General features: G+C 39.3%; 1 protein-coding gene across 1 annotated transcript in view; it reads left to right on the top strand.

Moving 5' to 3' along the window:
* The window catches only part of MAGEB16 (MAGE family member B16), a 28586-nt gene extending 7880 nt beyond the window's left edge, over window positions 1–20706 (top strand). The window contains exons 2-3 of the mRNA XM_056131099.1: window positions 17909–17916; window positions 19683–20706. Of these exons, the coding sequence (XP_055987074.1) occupies window positions 17909–17916; window positions 19683–20706 (1032 nt within the window). The remainder of the gene's footprint in view (window positions 1–17908; window positions 17917–19682) is intronic.
* The last annotated feature ends 517 nt before the right edge of the window (window positions 20707–21223 follow it).

Raw genomic sequence — 21223 nt, 5'->3', positions numbered from 1 at the left:
TCATATGTGTATAAATAAGTCCCTTATCAGAAATATATCTCCAATTTTTTCCCTAGGATGTGCCTTGTCACTTTACTTTTTCAATATTATCTTTCTAGAACGATAAGCTTAAATATCATAAATACTATTTTATTATTTATGAGTTTCGTGAACTTTGAGATTCTTGCCTAAATTAAGATGATAATCAAAATTCATCTCACACCTACTAGAATGGATGTAGTCAAAAAGAGATGCTACCAAATTCAGTTGCTCTTTGAGCACATGCCAGCCAATGTTCAAAAGACAAATGTTAGTGTGAAAAAAATAGATTTATTCAGGTGCCAACAACCTGGTAAAAGAAAATGATAGATGTACTGTCCCCAAATCATCCTATTCTCAGACTAGGATTTGGGGTTTATGAAGGGCAGGTGAAGGGAAAGTTAGAAGTATAAGGGGAAAGTGGGGCCAGCCATAATCATCCTGCTTAACAAGCTAAACCCACAGTTTATAGAAACATTTATTTGCTTCTTTTTTTCTTTTTTTCCTAAGGTGGGTGTAGTTATGGAAAAGCATGCCTATTGGTGCCGAGGAATTTAGTATTTGGTGGACCATGTAATGCGAGAAATCGAACCTAGGGCTTCCTGAGTCAAACCATGCTCTTCAGTCTGTCGAGCTATCTCTTATGCACCCCAAAACACTTCTTAAAGTTGGGGGAAAGGCAGAGAAGTAAGAATCATAGTTTACCCTCTTTGCAACTTGAAAGTTGCATATTCTTCAAAGAGGAATGAACTCAATTAACATCTGGAATAGTTTATTTTAATGCTGACTAGTTTTTTAATATACATGGAGTATAAAATCATTCAAAGATAGGTATCATTCTCTAAGTCACTCTAGCCTATGTATCATTTCCAGGCCAATTTTGATAAATTAATTTTCTCTTCGAACCATTGGTTATACTTCCCAGCTACTTCTCATGCTAGCAGCGTTGCATTGGATGCCAGACTTTGAAATTGTGCTTTTCATCTGTTTACACTTATCAAGGACAAGGCCATTTTTTGTTGTTGTTGACTTTTTGTTCCAATGAATCATTATATCATTTTCAATATCTGCTCTTAAATTACATTAAATTCCTTAGAAAGAGATTAATTCTTTCGTTTCTCGCTTTCAAACTTTGTTGGTTGGAACAGTAGCATTTATTGTGACTTTCCTGGTGTGACTACCGAGGCAAAACCTTTCTCAGGGCTTGAGGAGATATCATAAAAAGCGGGAGTGCATGCCTTGCCGACAGAGCAACAAAATTGGATCCCATCTCTGCATGGCACCCCCCAAACACTACTGGTGTTTGTCATTTCCTGGATCCCCAGTACCACTATATCTGAGAACCTTGGCATTACCAAGCCCCAGCACTGAACTATTAGGCAAGTATTGCAGAGATGCTCCGTATTGCCAGGAAGGACTGTGACATCCCCTAAGCATAGCTTTGAAGTCTCTTCCCCAATTTTCTTAGTACTTTCTTTGATGCTCTATGAATGACATGAAGTACTTACACTGTAGTTAACATGAAGGACTCCCAGCCATGTGTGGTTTCTGTAGTTCTTTTCACAGTTATCTTCTCTAGTGCATGCCCTTATAAATTACAGCTACATAGTCCTCCCCAGATGCCCAATTTAGCCTCATTAATTCAGACTTCAGAATACACCAGAGCGCCAAGAAGCAATATGGAGCCAATTAAGGACTCTCAGCCTTTGTTTTCTATCTCTCACAGGTCACTGTCCTTCATAATCTGTTATCAAATATATTGAATGTTATTGTTGGAAGTTTTTGTCTGTGTTTTTAGTTATTTTGGGTAAATGGCTAAATCTTGTCCCTATTACTACTTCTTTACTGGAAGGAGAAGTTGTGTAAGTTTTTAGTAAAGTATAAATGATGCCCAACTTAAGCATTTCAAATACTAACCAACATTTGAAAAGCATTCAAACTCAAATTAGCATTTTAAGACCATGGGAATCACAAATACCTATATAATTTTGTTATTTTGATAATTTCATAAGAATGAAATCATACATAAATTGTTTGACTTTAAGGATTGCATGATTTTTTTCCCAGACTATCACCTTGGAATTTATCCACGTGGAAATGTACCATTTATTCATTGTTACTATGGTGTGATATCAATCACAACCTTTTCTACATTTACTCATTAAGATGGATATTTGGTTTGCTTCCAGTTTGGGGGTATTACAAATAATGCTGCTATTGATATCCATTTGGTTGTTCTGTGTGTGAGCACAATTCCATTTATCTAAAGAAATATGCAGTGGAAGCCTGTTCAAACATAAGCAAAATTAGCTTAATTAAAAATTTCCAAATGGTTTCTTCAGAGAGTCTTGGCCATTTTCCATCCCCACAGTCAAGTTGATAAACCATCCAGTTGATCCACAGCTTCATCCAAGGACTTTGTATTTTCAGTTTCCAGACATTCTAAAACATAGATAGGGCCGTATCACCCTAATTTAAATGTACATTTCCTTGGAATATAATGATGCTTAACATATTTTCATCTGCTTATCTGGTATCCATATGTCCTCTTTGGAAAAGCATGTGTTCTAGACTTATGCCAGTTTTTAATTGCATTCTGTTTATTACTGTTTATTTTAGATACTTCTTTTTTATTTAGGAAAAGCACCCCTTTTCAGATATGATATTTGCAAATATTTTCCCCCAATCTGGATTGTAATCTTTTTCTTATCAATGTTTATCAAAGAGCAAACATGTTCTCATTTTAATTAAGTCTAAGATAGAGATGTTTGATTTTTGTTAGTTTGGCTTTTTCCCTTTTTGCCACGCCCAACTGTGCTCAGGACTTACTTCTAGATCTGTGCTCAAGGATCACTCTTGGTGGAGCTCAGAGAACCATATGGGGTGCAGGGGATTGAATTTGGGTTAGCCTCCACATGCAAGGCAAGCTCCTTGCCCACTCTACTATTGCTCCCGCCATGGAGATGTTTGAGTTTGTATGGATTTAAAGTCTAGTGGAAGAACCTTTGTCAATGGAAGGGAGACGAGCCTTAGAGATGTAGTGAGTCTGTAGTCTACAGTAGAAGACATATTGACAAAATAGTTGGAGGAAGCATATGTTATTTCTTAGCCATTCCAGTATGTCTGGGTACACTGAAATTTTTGCAGGGGGAGCTCCCAAACAGTACTCAGGGCATCCAGAGACCACTCTTGCTGATACTCCGCCAAATAGATTGGTAGTCCAATGCTGTATCTGAAGATGAGGTATTGCTCAACCTCAGCATGGCCCTGGGACTCCAGACCACAGTCAGTGATGCACAGGAAGACAATGTGTTGTCTGGGATGGAACCCTTCTGTTCTATCACCTGGATTTTGTATTGTTCCACTGCAAGAATCTAAGTCAGCCCTTAAAACAATAGCTGCCAGTGAGTATCATTTCAGGGAAACGTTTGTCTTCCATGAAGCAGTATAACTCCAGACATTGTAAGGACTACCTGAAGCTTCTTTATTGAGTGAGATTGACCCTTTATCATTACTAGTTTTGCTTACTATTACCTTAATAGATTTTCCAGACTGTAATAGTATGTGTTAGACTGAATCACAAAATGAAAGGGAACTTTGTCATGAAGATTTCAAGGTAATACGAGGTTCTACACTCACATATAAAGAACTCTTGGTCGTTATTTATTTATTTATTTAAAATATGGACCACTCCCTGGCAGTGCTGGAATCACTTGATGGGCATCAGCCACTTGGTGTGCAGCTCTGACAGTTCTGGGCTTTATCTCAGTGGTGGTATTCAGGGAACCATGTGAACCAGGGGTCAATGTCAGGGCCTTGTAATTGCTAGGTATGTATACACATATATCTATATTTATATCTATACCTATATCTATATCTATTTATATTCTTATGAATGAGGTGTGGGATCAATCTCCCCAAAAGAGTGGAACAAACCCAGAAACTGCAAATTGAACTCCCACCTGACTCAGCAATGTGGTAACTCCTGGGATTATACCCTGGAGATGCAAAAAAACACAGTAGAAATGACATCTGCACTTGTATGTTTATTGAAGCACTGTTGACAATTGCCAGAATCAGGAAACAACCCAAGTGCCCGAGAACAGATTACTGGTTAAAGAAACTTTGGTACATCCACACAATGGAATACTATGTAGCTGTATTGGAGGATTTATTTTTTGTTTCTTTTGGCAGTTCTCAGGGTCTATAGTTGCATATTATTAATAAATTATGTGTATATTTATAAATTTATAAATTAAAAAATCTGTGTTGGAACAAACTAATCAGTTGTTTTGGGGTTTTCTTGCCTATGCTCAACATATACCAGAAAATGATAAAATGTAGTGTGTTAGTAATCCTAGAATCATATCCTTTCTTCCATCTGAGCAGATAGTAGTTATTCCAAGTAAGTAAAAATTATATAAGGGCCTAAGAGCTAGCACAGTGGTTAAGGCAATTGTACACTGCTAACCCTGGTTAGATTCTTGGTACCACATACGTCCCCTGAGCACTTGAGAAGTGATCCCTGAGCACAACCAGGAGAAAACCTGAGCATAGCCAGCAATAGCACAAAGTCTAACAATATATATTAATATTATAAAATCTTCTGGTTGTATTTCACATGCATATTTGTATATACACAGAAAAACTTTTATGACTTTATTGCTGAGGAGAGATTAAAGTCATCAGCAGATTAAATTGGGGGACAATTAACATTTTTACAAAGTAGAATTTTCCATATTAGAACATATAATTTTTCACCATTAAATTTGGTCCTCAATAATGTCTCCAAACTCTAGCTTTTTTTGTTCAGAGTTCAAGTACTTATCTTTATGTTTATTTTAATATATGATATTTCATGTAATATATATATATTTTAAATTCAATTACATATTTCTACTTTGTTCCTACAGAGAAATTATATTTGTGCATATCCATATCAAACCCAGAAACCTTTGGTGCTAGGGAGATCACATAGGGTTAGGGTGTATGCCTTGAAGGCCCCGACCTGGGTTCAATCTCTAACACCACAAGGACTCATGAGCACTGCCAGCCATGGCCCTGAGGGCCTCCAAACACCACCAGGGTGGTCTGGAGCAGCACCATACTTTCAGTCTCTAGCATTGAACTGCCATCCCAGATGACTAAGGATCACCCAAAATGGCCCCTTGGGTCCCCTTAAGCACCCCTTGGGAGGCCATTCCACCCCCAAATAAATAAATTAACTCAGAAACATTTAAAAATGTTTTTCAATTTTATTTTTTATTTACTAGTATATTTTTATTCATGTTAAGTTATTGGATCATAATTTTTTATTTTGTTAATCCTAACTCATTGATTTTACTGTTTAATTTCCTATGTAGTAGCTTCATTTAAATGTAGGGCAGAAATGGTGGCAGCAGGCATTTTTTGCAGACATCAATTTTAAAGAGATATTTCTAAGTTTTTACATAAGGGTGATTTAATTTATTTTTTCTTATTGAATCAACACGAGATAGAGCATTACCAAATTATTCATGGCTGCATTTCAGTCATACAATGTTCCAACACCCATCCCTCCACCAGTGTAATTTCCCAGCACCAGAATTCCTAGTTTCCCTCCCACCCCTTCAAGCCACCTCCCCACCTCAGCATAGAGGCACCTCTCTTCTCTTTCTCTCTCTCTCTTTGTTTCTCTCTCTCATTTTAGGCATTATGGTTTGTAAAATATGTTGAAAGGTTATCACATATGTCCCATTACCTGGCCAATGGTGTGGGAGATGGATGAGGATGATTTTTACTCTAGGGCGTTTTGCTTATATCCTTCATTTATGCCAAGAATATATATTTTATAGTAGATAAACAATTTGGGGGGTTGCTTGTTTGGGGGCCACACCAAGTGATGCTCAGGGCTTACTCCTGGTTCTGAGCTTAAGGATCATTTCTGGTGGGGCTTGGGAGACCATCTGGGGTTCTGGGGATTGAACTCAGGTCAAGGCATGCAAGGCAAGTGCTTCACCCAACTGTACTACCTCTCTGGCCCCTAAGCAATTATTTTATTAAATACTCTTCTGTCAATTGAGATATGACTTCTTTCATTCAATCTGTTAATGAGGTATGCCTGTCCTTGATATATTTGTCCTCAGGTTCATTCTGCCCCTTTGTTCTGCTCTGTAATGCAGGATGTCATTATTGATTCCTATGCCTACCAACATCTATTTGCCAGACCCACTTAGCCAACAGTATATACTAGTATGAAATTAGACATTAGGATTTCAGAGGATGCATAATTTTCCTCCTTTCTCTCTGCCTCTGATGATTTCTGCTTCAACTGTCACATCTTCCTGGCCCCAATATCCAGAAGATTAGTTCACCATGATCCCATATCCTGTTTATCCCAACTTTCAGGATCAGTAACACCATGTCCTCTCTTTGTCCTACAAGCTACATGTTAGAGCTATTCTTATACTTTCTAAGCACTGGCCTTCCTGTTGGCATCTTATCAATTTTCTATCCAATTTCTTCATTCCATGCCCTGTAATTGATATATTTTAACTTTTTGAATTATCCCTGGTTGTTACGGATGGTAAACTATAGTAACTGATCATTTGTCGTGTTACTGAAGAAAATTTGATTCTGTCTCTAGCATTTTCAAGTCAGTTCTATTATTAGCAAAGAAATTAAACTAAAAAAGCAAAACACCCCTGGAACTGAAATCTCATTGAATCAATTTTTCGCTTCTTCAGAACTTTATGAAAATAAATTTCTACACTCAGCTGTTTACATCTATGTAAAAAGTTTAAACTATATAAAATATGCCCCACAAGGCCAATTATAAGAAACACATCAAGTGTATTCAGAGTTAAATAAAAGCTTTAACCAATTTATAGATCAATGCATTTATTTGATAAATTTGAACCCTTTTTAAATGTAGAAAAGGAATATAATTTGAAATTCATCAAACTTGAAATTCAAAGAACAACTTAGTAGTGAAGATAATATGAAATTGGTGCATTAGAATAAATAGATGACGAGCCTACTCTTAGAAAAATAGGTATAAAATTAGTTTATCAATTATAAAAGAAACAATCATAAATAAGTGATACTAGCTAAACAATAATATACAGGCATTAGCTAAACAATATTGTATGGGTACAAACATTTAAATAATAGACCACAACAGAAATATGTTATAGCAATACCTTGGGAGAAAAAATGCCTGACAAGGAAAGATTTGTATCCATATCAAAGAATTTTAGGCAATAGTTTAGGAAGAACTGATGTGATGGGTTGTCAGTCTAGATACAGGTCATAGTGGCTAACAATTTCTAGCCATTATATAGTGTTATGAACATTTAAAAAGTATTTATGGGGGCCTGAGCAATAGCACAGCGGGTAGGGCATTTGCCTTGCACACGGCCAACCCATGTTCGATTCCCATCATCCCATATGATCTCCTGAGCACCACGAGGAGTAATTCATGAGTGCAGAGCCAGGAGTAACCCCTGTGCATTGCTGGGTGTGACCCATAAAGCAAAAAAAACTATTTATGGACATAATATATCTTATAACAAAAGTATACACAACACCTCTAAAAGAATCTTGACAGAGAACAAACGCATTTTCACTCCATCCCCCGAAAAGATACCAACACTATTACCATCAGGCTTCTAAGTATTGATTCATTATACAAAGAACCACCTACTGTTTCCTGTATTTTATGTGTGAAAATTTCTATGAAAAAAAAAATACATGATAAACATCATACCATTAAATTGGAACACAAAAGTGAAATGATGTCTTTCTGCAAAGTTAAATTACAACATAGAAATATAGAATTAGGATCTACAATTAAAACCTGAAACTAGGCAAATTCCCCTAAAGCAGAACAGATTTGGAAGCTACGTAATCAGGGGAAAATTCATGAATATCTTACATAAAATGTCCCAAATAACACAGAGATATTGTGTTAAGTTAAATAATTCTAGATTTTCACATAGTAATTTTCATGATACAAAAAGAATAGATGAGATATTAAGAAAAATTGCTCCAGCCTAGCTCACTCATGTTTTAAACTGAGATGGGCAGAATGACAGATTAGCAAAAATGAGACAAATGCAAAGGCAGAGAGAGATGATACTCATCTTCTGCATGTGATATTTGCATAGGGAAGTAGCTACCTTCAAATATTGTGATTTCAAGGTAAGAGTCACCATAAAAAAAGATAAGGTGCTTTTGTTGCATGTGGCAGACCCAAATTTGATCCCCAGCACCTCCAAGGGCCACTACTGAGTGGAAAGAGCCAGGGATAGCTCTGGAGCACCACTGAAGTGTGGCTCAAAAACCAAAACAAAATAAATGTTCTTGCCTGACTTAAAAAGGGAGTGGGGGAGAGCGGCTCACCACATCACTCATTTCATTTCCTCTCTATAAAAAGGATATTTTGCTTTGGGTTTGGGGAGGCCACACCAGCCATACTCAGGGTTTACTCCCGACTCTGTGCTCAGGTATCACTCCTGGCAGGGCTCGGGGGACTACAGGCAGTGCCTGAGATCGAACCCATGTCGGCTGCATACAAGGGAAAAGCTCTACTCAGGCCGCTGCACTCAAAGTATTTTTATTATTATTATTATTTTAGATTTTGGGGTCACACCTGGAGTTACACAGGGGTTACTCTGGCTCTATACTCAGGAACTACTCCTGTCAGAGCTCAGGGGACCATATGGGATACTGGAAATTGAACCCTGATCGTCCGTGTGCAAGGCAAACGCCCCACCCGCTGTGCTATTGCTCCAGCCCCAGTAACTATTTTTTAAATGATAATTTATACAAGAGGCTCTGTCTGATAATCAAAGAAGGATTTGGCGGTGGAGGGGGAATGGAGGGGACAGTGGGAGGAAGGTTCTTTGACCACCTACCCCTGTCCTGACCTCTGTCCGCTGTACTCACCAACTGTCCCAATGTCAAATCAAGGCTGGGACACAACCCAAACCAAACACTTTGGGGGTTGCCACAAGTAAACTAATGGAGGGTTTGCTTGGATCATTTTCCAAGAAAGCCTGAAATCTGAGGAAAAGTGCCCCCCCCAAAAAAAAGCCCGTGAAGGACGCTTGAGAACAAAGGGTGCCCAGAGACCCGCAGCATCTGCCTCAGCCCAAGTGGCTCCACAGGGTTTTCTTTGAGGAGGAGGGGGAGGTGGAGCTTGAGGATACCACGCCCAGCGGGGTCAGGGCTTACTTGTCCTCTGCACTCAGAGATCATTACTAACAGGGCTGGGGGTGACAATATGGGATGCCAGGAACAGGACTCGGGGGGCGGGGGGTTGGAAGGGTGTTCAGCCATGTGCAAGGCAAGAACAGTACTCTCCGCACTATCGCACCGGCCCACTACAGGATAGGCCCAGGCACCTCCTAGATCCCACTTCAAGCTTCTCCGGGCCTAACAACCTGGACATGAGGAATAATTTATACCCAGAAGAAGTAGCAACTTGGGGTACTAATAGATAAAGGCCAAGTGTGAGCTGGGCCAGGCCAGGCCTGAGGGGCTCAACCTCCTCATCAAGGTCAGCGATTAGGGGTCATGGCACAGGAGAAGGGATGGTAGTGATAGAAAGCTGTCTTCTGGGTGGGAGGCAATGAGTAGGAAGCAGAAACAAGCCCTGCAGAGAACCAAGCTGAGTGCAAAGATCCCACCCCTGAAATTGACAAGAGGAAGTGCCCGGTGGTGACCACGCCCCTCGACCTCCCGGGCAGTGTACACTTCCAGATAGTTCGTGGGAGGTGCTTGAACACACTTGGCGGTCAGGTGAGCTGCTGGGGCCGCCAGTGTTGGGGCTCTCAGGTAAAAAACTTAACGAGGACTGGTGGGAACCTTAGACCACCCCCCCAAAGCATCCCTGGAAGGTCTGAGCAGCCTTCCATAGGTTTCCTTGCCCATCTTTCAGTGGTGAGGACGCGGAACACTGTTTGGGGAGGGGGGGTTGTGGTGAGGTGCGGGGGAAGGGACTAAAGGAAGCAGCGGGTAATAGACTCTCGAGATCCGGAGAGAAGGTTCGGTGGGTCAGATAGTACAGGCGTCAAGGCCTTTCCCAGTGGAACCCATTTCTAGCCTCAAAAGGCTAATGGCTCCCCCAAGAACCACCGGAGCAGAGCCATGTGTGATCCCAAAACAAAAAACGGTGTCTGGAATCCTTGTTTCGTGAGGCAGATTCTGTCCTCACTGCCCGGTTATTCCCCAGTTCCAGGGCCAAGTAACCCTTGAGCACCACCGGATGTGGCTGTCCCCTCCACCCCTGAGTAAAGACTTCAAGCAGAAGGTGTTCCTCACACCTCATGGCCCTACTATCTGGGAAAATACTGTTGGGTCCTTGGAACCTTGCGTCCTGAGCTTGATCATCCATTCCACTTGCCACACCCTGACTCCCACCCCCCACCTTCCTTCCCCAAGCCCAGTTAGCCGAGCTCACTGACCCCTGGCCCTTGAGCACTGCTTGAGGGCCAAATAAAGAAAAAGACAGAGCCCCCGAGAAGGTTCTGGAACAACCCCCACGCCCCCTGGCACCGCTGCCACTGCCACGACCACCACACACACAAGACAGAGGTGGTCTCCCTGAGCAGATGCAAGTCTAACATCCTGCTCTGGAGCTCATGCTGGCAGAAGGAGAAGTTGTGGGAATCCGTGGGAGCGAGCCATTATTTCTCAAGGTCCTGTGAGATGTTAGTACCGTTGGAAGGAGTCAGGGAAAATCCCTAACTGAATTCTTGGCTATCTAGACAGCCCGGAAAAGGGATTGTGACACATTGCCCATACCCTTGTCAGCGTTAGCAGTCTCCTCACTTCTGTTTTGGGTTTCTTATGAGATAATGGAGTCTAGTTTGGAAGACGGTACTCAGAATAGATTACTTTGGACGTAGTATGTGATCTGAAGTGTTAAAACCAGTATACCAGGGGAAGAGTTTTTGTTATAATTGTGGGCAAAGTCTCACTGACCCCTTGACCCATTTTCTTGATTTCTGTATTTATTGATTTTTGCCCTAATTATTATCTCATGCCTTCTACTTTGGGGGTTATTTTCTGTTTTTCTTATAATTTCTCTGTGAGGTTAAGTTGTTGATTTGAGCTTTTACTTCATTTCTGGTATGAGCCTGAATAGTTATAAACTTTCTCCTTAGTACTGCTCTTTCTCTGTCTCCTAGGTTTTGATGATTTGAGTCTTTATTCTCATTTGTTCAAGTAATCTTTTTATCCTTTGATTTCCTCTTGGAGCCAATTTTTATTTAACAGATTGTTTTTCAATTTCAAGTATTGGTTCTTCACTTCTGTTTATGACTAATGTCTACTTCTGTAACATGTGGTGGGAGATACTTGGTATAATTGTTATTTTTGTGAGTTAGGGGATGTTTCACTTGTGTCCAAGCATGTGATTTATCCAGTCTTCTGTTTACACTGGAGAAGAATGAGTATTCAGTTTTGTTTTTTTTTTTTATCCGTAGAGGATCTTGAATATTTCCACAGGACTTTTGCTTCTTCATTGATCTTTATTTTGTTTGGGGCCGCACCTGCTCAAAGGATATTTTTGGCTCTTCACTAATGCTCCAGGACTTGGTGGGCAGCGTGCAAAGACAAGCTTCTTACCAGCTCTGGCCCCATTGATATTTTTTCTGGTTGGTCTGTCTCAATAATGAGAGTGGGGTATGAAAGTTTCCCACTGCTATTGTGCTGCCATTAATTATTTCTTCAGCAGTTACTTTGTAAACTTTGATAGTCCTTCATTTGGTCCATATATGCTAATGAATTTGTTCACTTACAGTTTCAAAGGCTTAAATTTCGCGGGCAGAGCCTGGCAAGCTCCCTGTGGCGTATTCGATATGTCCAAACAAGTAACTATAACAGGTCTCATTCCCCTGACCCTGAAAGAGCCTCCAGTCGTTGGGAAAGATGAGTAAGGAGAGGCTGCTAAAATCTCAGGGTTGGGATGAATAGAAACATTACTGGCACCACTCAAGTAAATCCATGAACAATGGGATGACAGTGATACAGTGTTGCTAATGAAAGTTAAGTCCTCTTGATCCCTAGACCTGTATGTAATGTCCTTCCCTATCATTATTTTCTTTACTATGAATGCTATTTGTTCTGAAACTGGGATGGCTGTCCCTGGTTTTTTACTTTTGTTTCTCTTATCTCTTATCTTTTTTATTGAAACACCATGAGATATACAGTTACAAAGTTGTTCATGATCTAGTCTCATAAAATGTTCAAACATTCATCCCCTCACCAGTGCACGTTTCCCATTACCAGTGTCCTTAATTTCTCTCCTGCCCACCTCCTCCTACCTCACCCCTGAAGCCTGCTTCTATGACAAATGGACACTTCTTTCTTTCTTTCTTTCTTTCTTTCTTTCTTTCTTTCTTTCTTTCTTTCTTTTTTTCTCTCTCTCTCTCTCTCTCTCTCTCATTTTCCTTTTAGCTACTATGGTTTGCAATATTGGTATTGAAAGGTATCATGCATTTCACTTTCCCTCTTTTTAGCACACAGTTTGTATCCAGGTGATCATTTCCACTATCATTGTTATAGTGGTTCCTGCTCTGTCATAACTGCAGTCCTCCACTCTTGGTGTCAAGCTTCCTACCATTGACCAGTCCACATGGTCCTTGTTTCTTCTGTGTAGGGGTATTATTCACATACTATGTGGGTTTTTTTAACGACCCCTTTTCTGGGATGCAGATGGTTTTTCTGAATTGTGTTTTAGGGCCACTAGGGTATTCCCAGAAGCAGTATTGCTAGTGTATGGAAGTTCGATTTCTACTTTTTTGAGGAATGTCCATATTGTTTTCTATAAAGGCTGGACCAGGGGACTGGAGCGATAGCACAGAGGGTAGGGTATTTGTCTAGCACGCAGCTGACCTGGGATCTATTCCCAGCATCCCATATGGTCCCCTGAACACCACCAGGAGTAATTCCTGAGTGAATGAGCCAGGAGTAACCCCTATGCATTGCCAGGTGTGACCCAAAAAAGAAAAAAAAAATTAAGGCTGGACCAATTGGCATTCCCTCAAGCAGTGAATGAGAGTCCCTTTCTCCACATCTGCACCAGCACTGGTTGTTCTTTTTGCTGTACACGAGCCTCTATGTGATAAGATGCTATCACATTGCTTTGATTTGCATCTCCATTATAATTAGTGATGTAGAGAACTTTTTCATGTACCTTTTGGCCATGTGTATTTCTTCTTTGAGGAACTTTATGTTCATCTCTTCTCCCCATTTTTTGATAGGGTTGTACATTTTTTCTTATAAAATTCTACCAGTGACTTATATATGTTGACTACTAACCCCTTATCAGATGAGAGTTGGATAAATAAGTTTTTTCTCTGTGGACTGTCTGTATTCTAGTCATTTCCTTTTAACTGCAGAAGCTTTAGTTTAATGCAGTTCCATTTATTTTATCTTTGCTTCTACTTCCATGGTCAGTGGTGTTTCATCCTTAAAACGTGCCTTTAGCTTCAATGTTATGAAGAGTTCTGCCTACATTTTCCTCTGTGTACTTTATAGATTCATGTCTGATATCAAAATCTTTAATCCATTTTTATTTGATTTTTGTGCATGGCATTTAAAAGAGGTCTGAGTTTATTTATTTATTTATTTATTTATTTTGCATATACCTGACTGGTTTTCCCATTACCACTTGTTGAAGAGGCTTTCTTTGCTCCACTTCATAATGATTGCTCCTTTCTCGAAGATTAGCTGATCATACACGTGAGGATATTCAAGGCTATTCCACTAAATGCTGTTTTAATTACTACTGAATTGTAGTATAGTTTGAAGTAGGGAAATGTGATCCCTCCCATCTTTTTTTCCTCAAGTACTGCTTTAGCTATTTGGGGTGGCAGGGGAAAGTATTATAGTTCCATATGAATTTCAGCAGTGTTTCAGATCTATATATTTAAAAAATGACATGGGTATCATTATAGGTACTGCATTGAATATAATGCTTTGGGGTAAATTGCCATTTTGATGATATTAGTTCTTCCAGTCGTCCATGAGCAAGGGATCTGTTTCTATTTTCTCATGTCCTCTTTTATTTCTTGGAGAAGTGTTTTGTAATTGTTGATAAGTTAATTCTGATGTTCTTAATTTTCTGAGGCACAATTGTGAATTAGGTTTTTTTTTTAAATATCTTTCTTCAATTTGCATATTGGAAAGCCATGGACTTCTGCATATTAATTTTGTAGCATACCACTTTACTATACAGATGCATTGATTCAAGGAGCCTTCTGGTAGAGTATTTAGGATTTTCTATGTATAGTATCATGTCAGTTACAAATACTCAGGGCTTGACTTCTTCCTTTCCTATCTAGATGTCCTTGGTATCTTTTTATTGCCTCACTGCTATAGCAAGTACTTCTAGTACTGCATTGAATAGAAATGGCAAACAAGAGTGGGTACCCTTTTCTTTTGCCTGATCTTAGAAGGAAGACTTTTATTTTTTTTCCCCATTGATAATGATTGTTCTGGGCTTGTGGTAAATGGCTTTAACTGTATTGAGAGAAGTTCTTTCAGTTCCCGTTTTGTTGAGAGTTTTTATCATGAATGGGTGCTGGATCTTGTCAAATGCTTTCTCTGCATCTATTGATATATTGATATCAAATTTGGTTTTTACTTTTTCTTTTATTGATATGGTGTATTATGTTGACTGACTTTCATATATTAAAACCATTCTTGTATTTCTTGGTCTTGTTGTATGATCTTTATGATTAATTGTTGGATTCTGTTGGGTGGTATTCTGTTGAAGGTCTTTGCATCTGTGTTTATAAGGGATAATGGCCTGTAATTCTCTTTTTTTGTAATGTCTCTGCTTTCGGTATTTGCTGCATAGAATCTGCTTGGGAGTGTTTTTGTTTCTTCAATTTCCTAGAAGAGTCTAAAAAGAAATGGCAGTAGGTCCTCTTTAAAGGTTTGAGAGAATTTATTAGTGAATCCATCTGGCCCTGGGCTTTTGTTCTGGGAAAGACTTTGATTATCATTTCAGTTTCCTCCATAGTGATAAGTCTGTTTAGCTATTCCACTTCATTTTGTTTCAGTCTTAAGAGGTTATAGGAGTCTGGGAATTGATCCCTTTCTTTTGGGTTCTCTAATTTTATGGCACAAAGATTCTCAAAGTAATCTCTGATGATCCTTTGAATTTCTGTAGTTTGCGTTTTGATGTCCCTCCTTCCATTTCTGATTCAGTTTATTATGGTTCTCTCTCTATGAATCTTGAGAGTGGTCTATCAAACTTGTTCATTTTCTCAAATAACCAGCTTTTGATTTCATTAATTTTAGGATAGTTTTTTTGTATTCCAGTTCATTAATTTCCACTTTAAGTTTTATTATTTCCTCCCTCCTGTCCGGTTTGGGCTCATTATGTTGGTCATTTTCCAGTTTCTTAAGTTGTGCAGTCAAATTACTTATGTGAGCCCTTTCTTCCTTTCTGATGAAAGCTTGCATAGAAATGAGCATTCTTCTTAACACTGCTTTTGTTGTATCCCACAAGTTCTGGTAAGTAGTCTCCCATTTTCATTTGTTTCCATGGATCTTTTCATTTCCTCTTTGACTTTCTCTCTTACCCACTAATTGTTCTGTAACTAGCTATTTAATTTTAAGGTTTTTAGTTGTTTCTCTATTTCTGTTTGTGATTAACTTCTACTTTGAGTTCATCATAATCTGAGGAGATAGTTGATATGATTTCTATGCTCTTGATTTTGTGACAGTATTTTTTGTGTCAGTATGTGATCTGTCTTGTAGAATGCCCCATGTGCATTGGAGAATAATTTACATTTGGCCTTTTGAGAATAAAAGACCCTATATTCTTCTAATCCTTCTCTTCCATTTCTTCACTGAAATAAAGTATTTCTTTGCTGAGGTTTAGTCTAGTTGATATATCAGAAGGTGACAAAATAGCATTTAAAGCTCCAGCTACTATTATGTTGCTATCAATGTACTTCTTCAAGTCTGTGAGCAAATACTGTGAGCAAATACTGTTGATTGAAGTATTTTGCTGGTACCTAATTAGGTTCATATACATTTAGAAGTGTGAATTCTTCCTGATATACAATCCCTTAATCTTTAAGAAATGACTTTCACTGTCTCTTATAACCTTCAGCCTGCAGTCTGTGTCATCTGATACTAGTAAGGCCACCCCCATCTTTTTTGAGGGAGTTGTTGGCTTGAAGAATTGTTTTCCAACCTTTGACTTTGAGTCTTTGTTTGCTTTGACAGTTCAAATGTGTTTCTTGCCAACAGTTGGGTTCAATTTTCTAATCCTACCTGCGATTGTATCTCTTAATTGGTGCATTTAGCCAATTGACATTGAGATAGATTATTGTTACGAGGATTTGTGCCATCTTTCTGCAGGAGTTTGGTGTGTTTGGGGAACTTTCTTGATCTTATCTTAAAGTAGCCCATTTAGTAGTTCTTCTGACAGTTGTTTTGAGTTTATGAAGTTCCTGAGTTGTTTATCTGTGAAGTTGAGTATTGTTCCTTCAGATCTGAATGAGAGTCTGTCTGGGTAATGTATTCTTACCCAGGTCTGTCTGAGTTAGGCATTCAATTCTTTGATTCTTTTTTTATTATATCCCACCACTGTCTTTAGTCTGAGTTCATCTGGTAGGACTGCTTAAATCTTAAGGATGCTCCTTCAAATGCAATTTCCTTCTTTGATCTTGCTGCTTTCAGTATTCTATCTCTATGTATGGTTTTGTCATTCTGATTATGGTGTGTCTTGAAGTATTTTTATTTGAATTTCTTTTAGCTGATAGTTTTTGGCATCATTCACTCTTTAGCTCTGCAAATTTCTCAGCAATTATGGCTTTGACTGTTGCTTCTTCATCTGGGTTTTCTTCCTACCTTTCTGAGACCCTGATGATTCTTACACTGTTCCTCGTGAATTCATCTCAAAGTCCTTTTGGCATCTGTTGGTTTATTTTGAGGCTCTTTTCCATCTTCTGCTGTTTGGAGATTTTCTGCATCTCATCTTCGAGCTCATTGGTTCTGTCTTCAGAAGCTGTTACTCTGCTGCTGAGACCTTTCAGTGAGTTTTCCATTTCACCTACCAGGTTTTTCAGATCTGTCATTTCTTTGTCTGTATTTTCCTCATTTCTGCTCTCATATTCTCTTGTGTTTTCTTGACCATGTGTTTCATTGTTTCTTTGAGCTTCTTATGCATCCTCAACAATCCAATTCTAAATTCCTTACCAGACAGATTATATAGCTCTTTATTACTGGTTGAGTCATCTGGCTAACATCTTCATTCACTAAGCCTGGTTGGTTTCTACGTTGCTTTGGCATTGTGACATTTGCCGTTTAAAGTTGTTTCTTATGTTGCCATGTGGTTAAGAGCCTACAGTTATGATGTCTTGTCTTTGTATGTTTATGGTGTTTTATGGAGAGGTAAAGAAATGTGCAACTGCAGAGTGAAGCTGGGTGAACTGTTCACAGGCGGAGTGCAGTCCAGACCTGGGGAGCAAAATAGCACTCCTGAATACAATCCAGAGCCTTGATGCCTGGCCTTCCTTCAGCTTTCAGGGACCGGATGCACAGTATCATTTTATAGGAGAGTTAAGTCCGTTGATATTTAGAGAAATTGATATGAAAAGGTTTATTGACCATGATTATGTGAGGAGTTTGGTTGTTTTCATTGTTTGCCACTTCCTTGCTATATGTGGCCTTTCAGTGACCTTGCCAGAACTGGACTAGATTCTAAATACGTCCTGAGCTGCTGTTCGTTTGAGAATGTTTTTGTCCTTTTTTCCACTCTCAGTGACAGTCTTTCTGGGCAGGAGATTGTTGGTTGGAGGCTCTTTTCATTCAATTCTTTGCATACGTTTTTCCATTCTTTTCTAAATTTCATTATATGTTATTCCATAAATTTCGTTAGGGAAATCTGTAAGTCTAATGCTTTCCCCTTTGTTCATGAGGTTGTGCTTCTCTCAGTTTATGACGAGTCTCTGGGTCTAGCTCTTGCCATTTTGGTTAGAGAATGTCTTGGTGCTGTCTTGTTTACTAGGACCTTTTGGGATGACTGCTCCCATTTTGCTCTTCAGATTGGGAAAATTATCATGAATTACTTCCTCAACTAGTCTCTCTCCTCTTCCTCCTTTGCACCTTCTGGAATTCCCATTATTCTAATGTCGTTACTTTTGGTGCTGTTAGTAATATCCTTTATATTCTCTTCATTTCTTTCTCATTTTCCCTTGTAGTTCTTCCTTACTGGAATTGTTTACTGTCTTTGAGTGCATTTACTCACTTTTCAGTTTCAGCCTTTATGCTTCTGAGACTTACTTTATTTATTTACTTTACTTTATTATTTGACCCGAGTTCAATTCCTCCGCCCCCTCAGAGAGCCCGACAAGCTACTGAGAGTATCTCAACCGCACAGCAAAGCCTGGCAAGCTACCCATGACGTATTTGATATGCCAAACACAGTAACAATTGTCACAATGGAGATGTTACTGGGCTCTCTCGAGCAAATCGATGAACAACGGGAGGACAGTGACAGTAACTTTATTATTTACTTTATATTTAAAATATTAAATTTATATTTATATTTACTTTATTTATTACTTTATTCTGAGGCTTTAGTTATTTACTTTATTTCTATTTGAATGATTTCTTGCATTTTTTCCATGAGAATTGCTTCAGCTTTACTAATTCTCTGCTTATATGTCATTTTCAAATCACTAACATTGATATGATCGTTCTCCTAAAGGCTTCTTTTGGCAGATTTCAAAGATCTTAATGCCCTTGGGGATCCTCCTGAACTTTTTGTTGCCCTCTGTTGGTAGTTCTTTGTTCTTTTGTTTCTTCATTGTCCCAGGTATTACTGCTAAGTTCATCAGTGACTGGGGATAAGGATGGCCTGATGCTAGTTATATCCAACCAGTACTCTCTCTCAAGCTAGCACTTGAAATGGGTGAAGTATCTGGCAGGACCTGGGACATTTACTACCATGGCAGCTGTGCCTGAGTTCCATATTTTAATGTTGGGAGTCGTGATGATAGGCTGAGTCTATAGTAAGCCACTGAGGAATCTCAACAGGGTTTTGAATATGTGAGGTATGTGTGATAGACCCCAGCCATATGTTTCAGGATAGACACAAGTAGGTGGAATCAAGATCTACCAAGTATGAACCTAAAATGGGGTCCACAGTGAGTTCCAGTTAAAGGACCCCTCCTGCATTTTCTTTCTGTAGAAAATAATTTGATTCTGCCCAGAAAGATAGCACTCAGTGCTTGAGCACATGTCTGGTCTGTACTGCACCTGGGAAGAGATATTGCTCAACCTGTGTTGAGTTATCTCAGGAGATACTATCTTGGTGTTAGTATAAGAAGGTGATTAAGGCCAATTCAGTGCAATATTTTGCACCTCAGTGAGGACAGACCACCTCAGAAGAGGAATGGTTGTCTAGATTCCAACCAATACCTGCTTACTGTGATCCCTAAGTTCTCAACCTGTTTGCTGACCTCACTGGGAGGAGTGTTTATTCTTCCTTTTCCATGTTCTTGGGGAACATAGCTAGCAGTAATTTAAAGGGAACTGTAGCGCCTTCTACCATTGCTGTCAGAAGACCACTAGAGGCATCTTATATCAGAGCCACAAGAATTGTCTTGATAGACGGTACCACTCACATGTGCTGTTTTCTCTTTACTCAGTGATTCCCCAGTGTCAGTCGTTCTGTCTACATGCCCGTGTGCTGCTGCCACTCTAACCATCATGTCTCACCGTCAGACAAGCCTGCCCAACTCAGAAGCTCCATTTTGGGCCCTCAGTGAGATACAAAATGACTCCATGGTTCTGGAGCAGTCCTCTGGTTCCTTCCATCCTGTGGTGACTGACATTGAGATGGAAGATCTTGTGGCTGAAATGACCTGCGTTTCGGTGGGTGCTCAGAGTTGCTTCATGTCTGCAGAGTCTGAGACAGTCACCTCATCAAGCAAACCAGAGGAGGGCTTTGCTGGCCAAGCAGTGGCTAATAGCTCAGGCCCCTCAAAGACTATAGTCAATATCTCCGCAGTGCTCCCAGATGATATCGATAGAAAAATAGCTTTGCTGGTGAAATTAATGGTGCTCAAATATCAAGTCAAGCAGTCGCTAACAAGAAAAGAGATAGCTGAGATTGTCATCAGAGAACATGGAGATCACTTTGATGAGATTTTCTTCAGAGCCTGTCTGCGTTTGGAAATGATCTTCGGCCTTGAAGTGAAGGAAATGGATCCCAGTATCCACTCTTATGTCCTGGTCACCAAATTGGGCCTGACCTTTGATGGGATGCTGTGTGGTGAAGAGGGCATTCCCAAGACCGGCATCCTGATTCTTGTGCTGGGTTTGATCTTCCTGAAGGGCAACTCTGCAACCGAACAAGAAATCTGGCAAGTTCTGAATCTGATTGGAATACATACCGATGAGAGGCACTTTATCTTTGGAGACACTAAGGAGCTCATCACCAAAGATTTTGTGAGGGAAAAATACCTCATGTGCCAGAAGGTACCCGACAGCAGTTCTGAGCAGCTTAAATACCTTTGGGGCCCACGAGCCCATGCTGAAACTACCAAGATGAAAGTTCTGGAGTTTATGGCCAAGATTCATGGGTCTGATCCAAGTGACTTTGGACATTGGTATGAAGATGCTTTACAAGATGAAGCAGAGAGAGCTGGTTCTTCTACGAGCAGCTACTAACAATTCTATTGACAGCTAGCAGCAACTCCTGTCCCTAGCACAGTCACTAATTGTTTCCTCAGGCATAGTCTGAAGAGAATATTGGTTACAGAATTAAGTATGAGATGCTGCTCTGAGAAACCAAAATATATATGCCTACATATTCCCAGCTTGTATAACTTAAAATACATTCTTTTTTAAGGCACTTATTGTTGAAATGCTTCATTTTGTGTAATTTTAGTAATAACTTCAAGATCCCCAAATTTAACACTGGGCGTCACATGTTACATAATATATCTATACATGTATAAGGATGTACAATGTTAATATATCTGAAGTTTTGTAAAATAATTAGCATAGCTCTGGTTTAAATTTACAGAATAAGACAATATGGTGTTGTTCAAAGAATTTGTTGAAATTTTAAATAAGCTAAAGCTTAAGATACTTGATTTTAAGAAATTTTTTTAAATGGTAGTTTTTGGTTCTTCCATGCCTTTATGTTTATTACTATATAAAGTTAAATGGTAACTCTGAATTT

Source organism: Sorex fumeus, unplaced genomic scaffold (genome assembly GCF_029834395.1).
Source record: "Sorex fumeus unplaced genomic scaffold, SorFum_2.1 ptg000086l, whole genome shotgun sequence".
NCBI lineage: Eukaryota > Metazoa > Chordata > Mammalia > Eulipotyphla > Soricidae > Sorex > Sorex fumeus.
The sequence above is the reverse complement of the archived record's forward strand: the minus strand, read 5'-3'. Positions and strand labels throughout refer to the sequence as shown.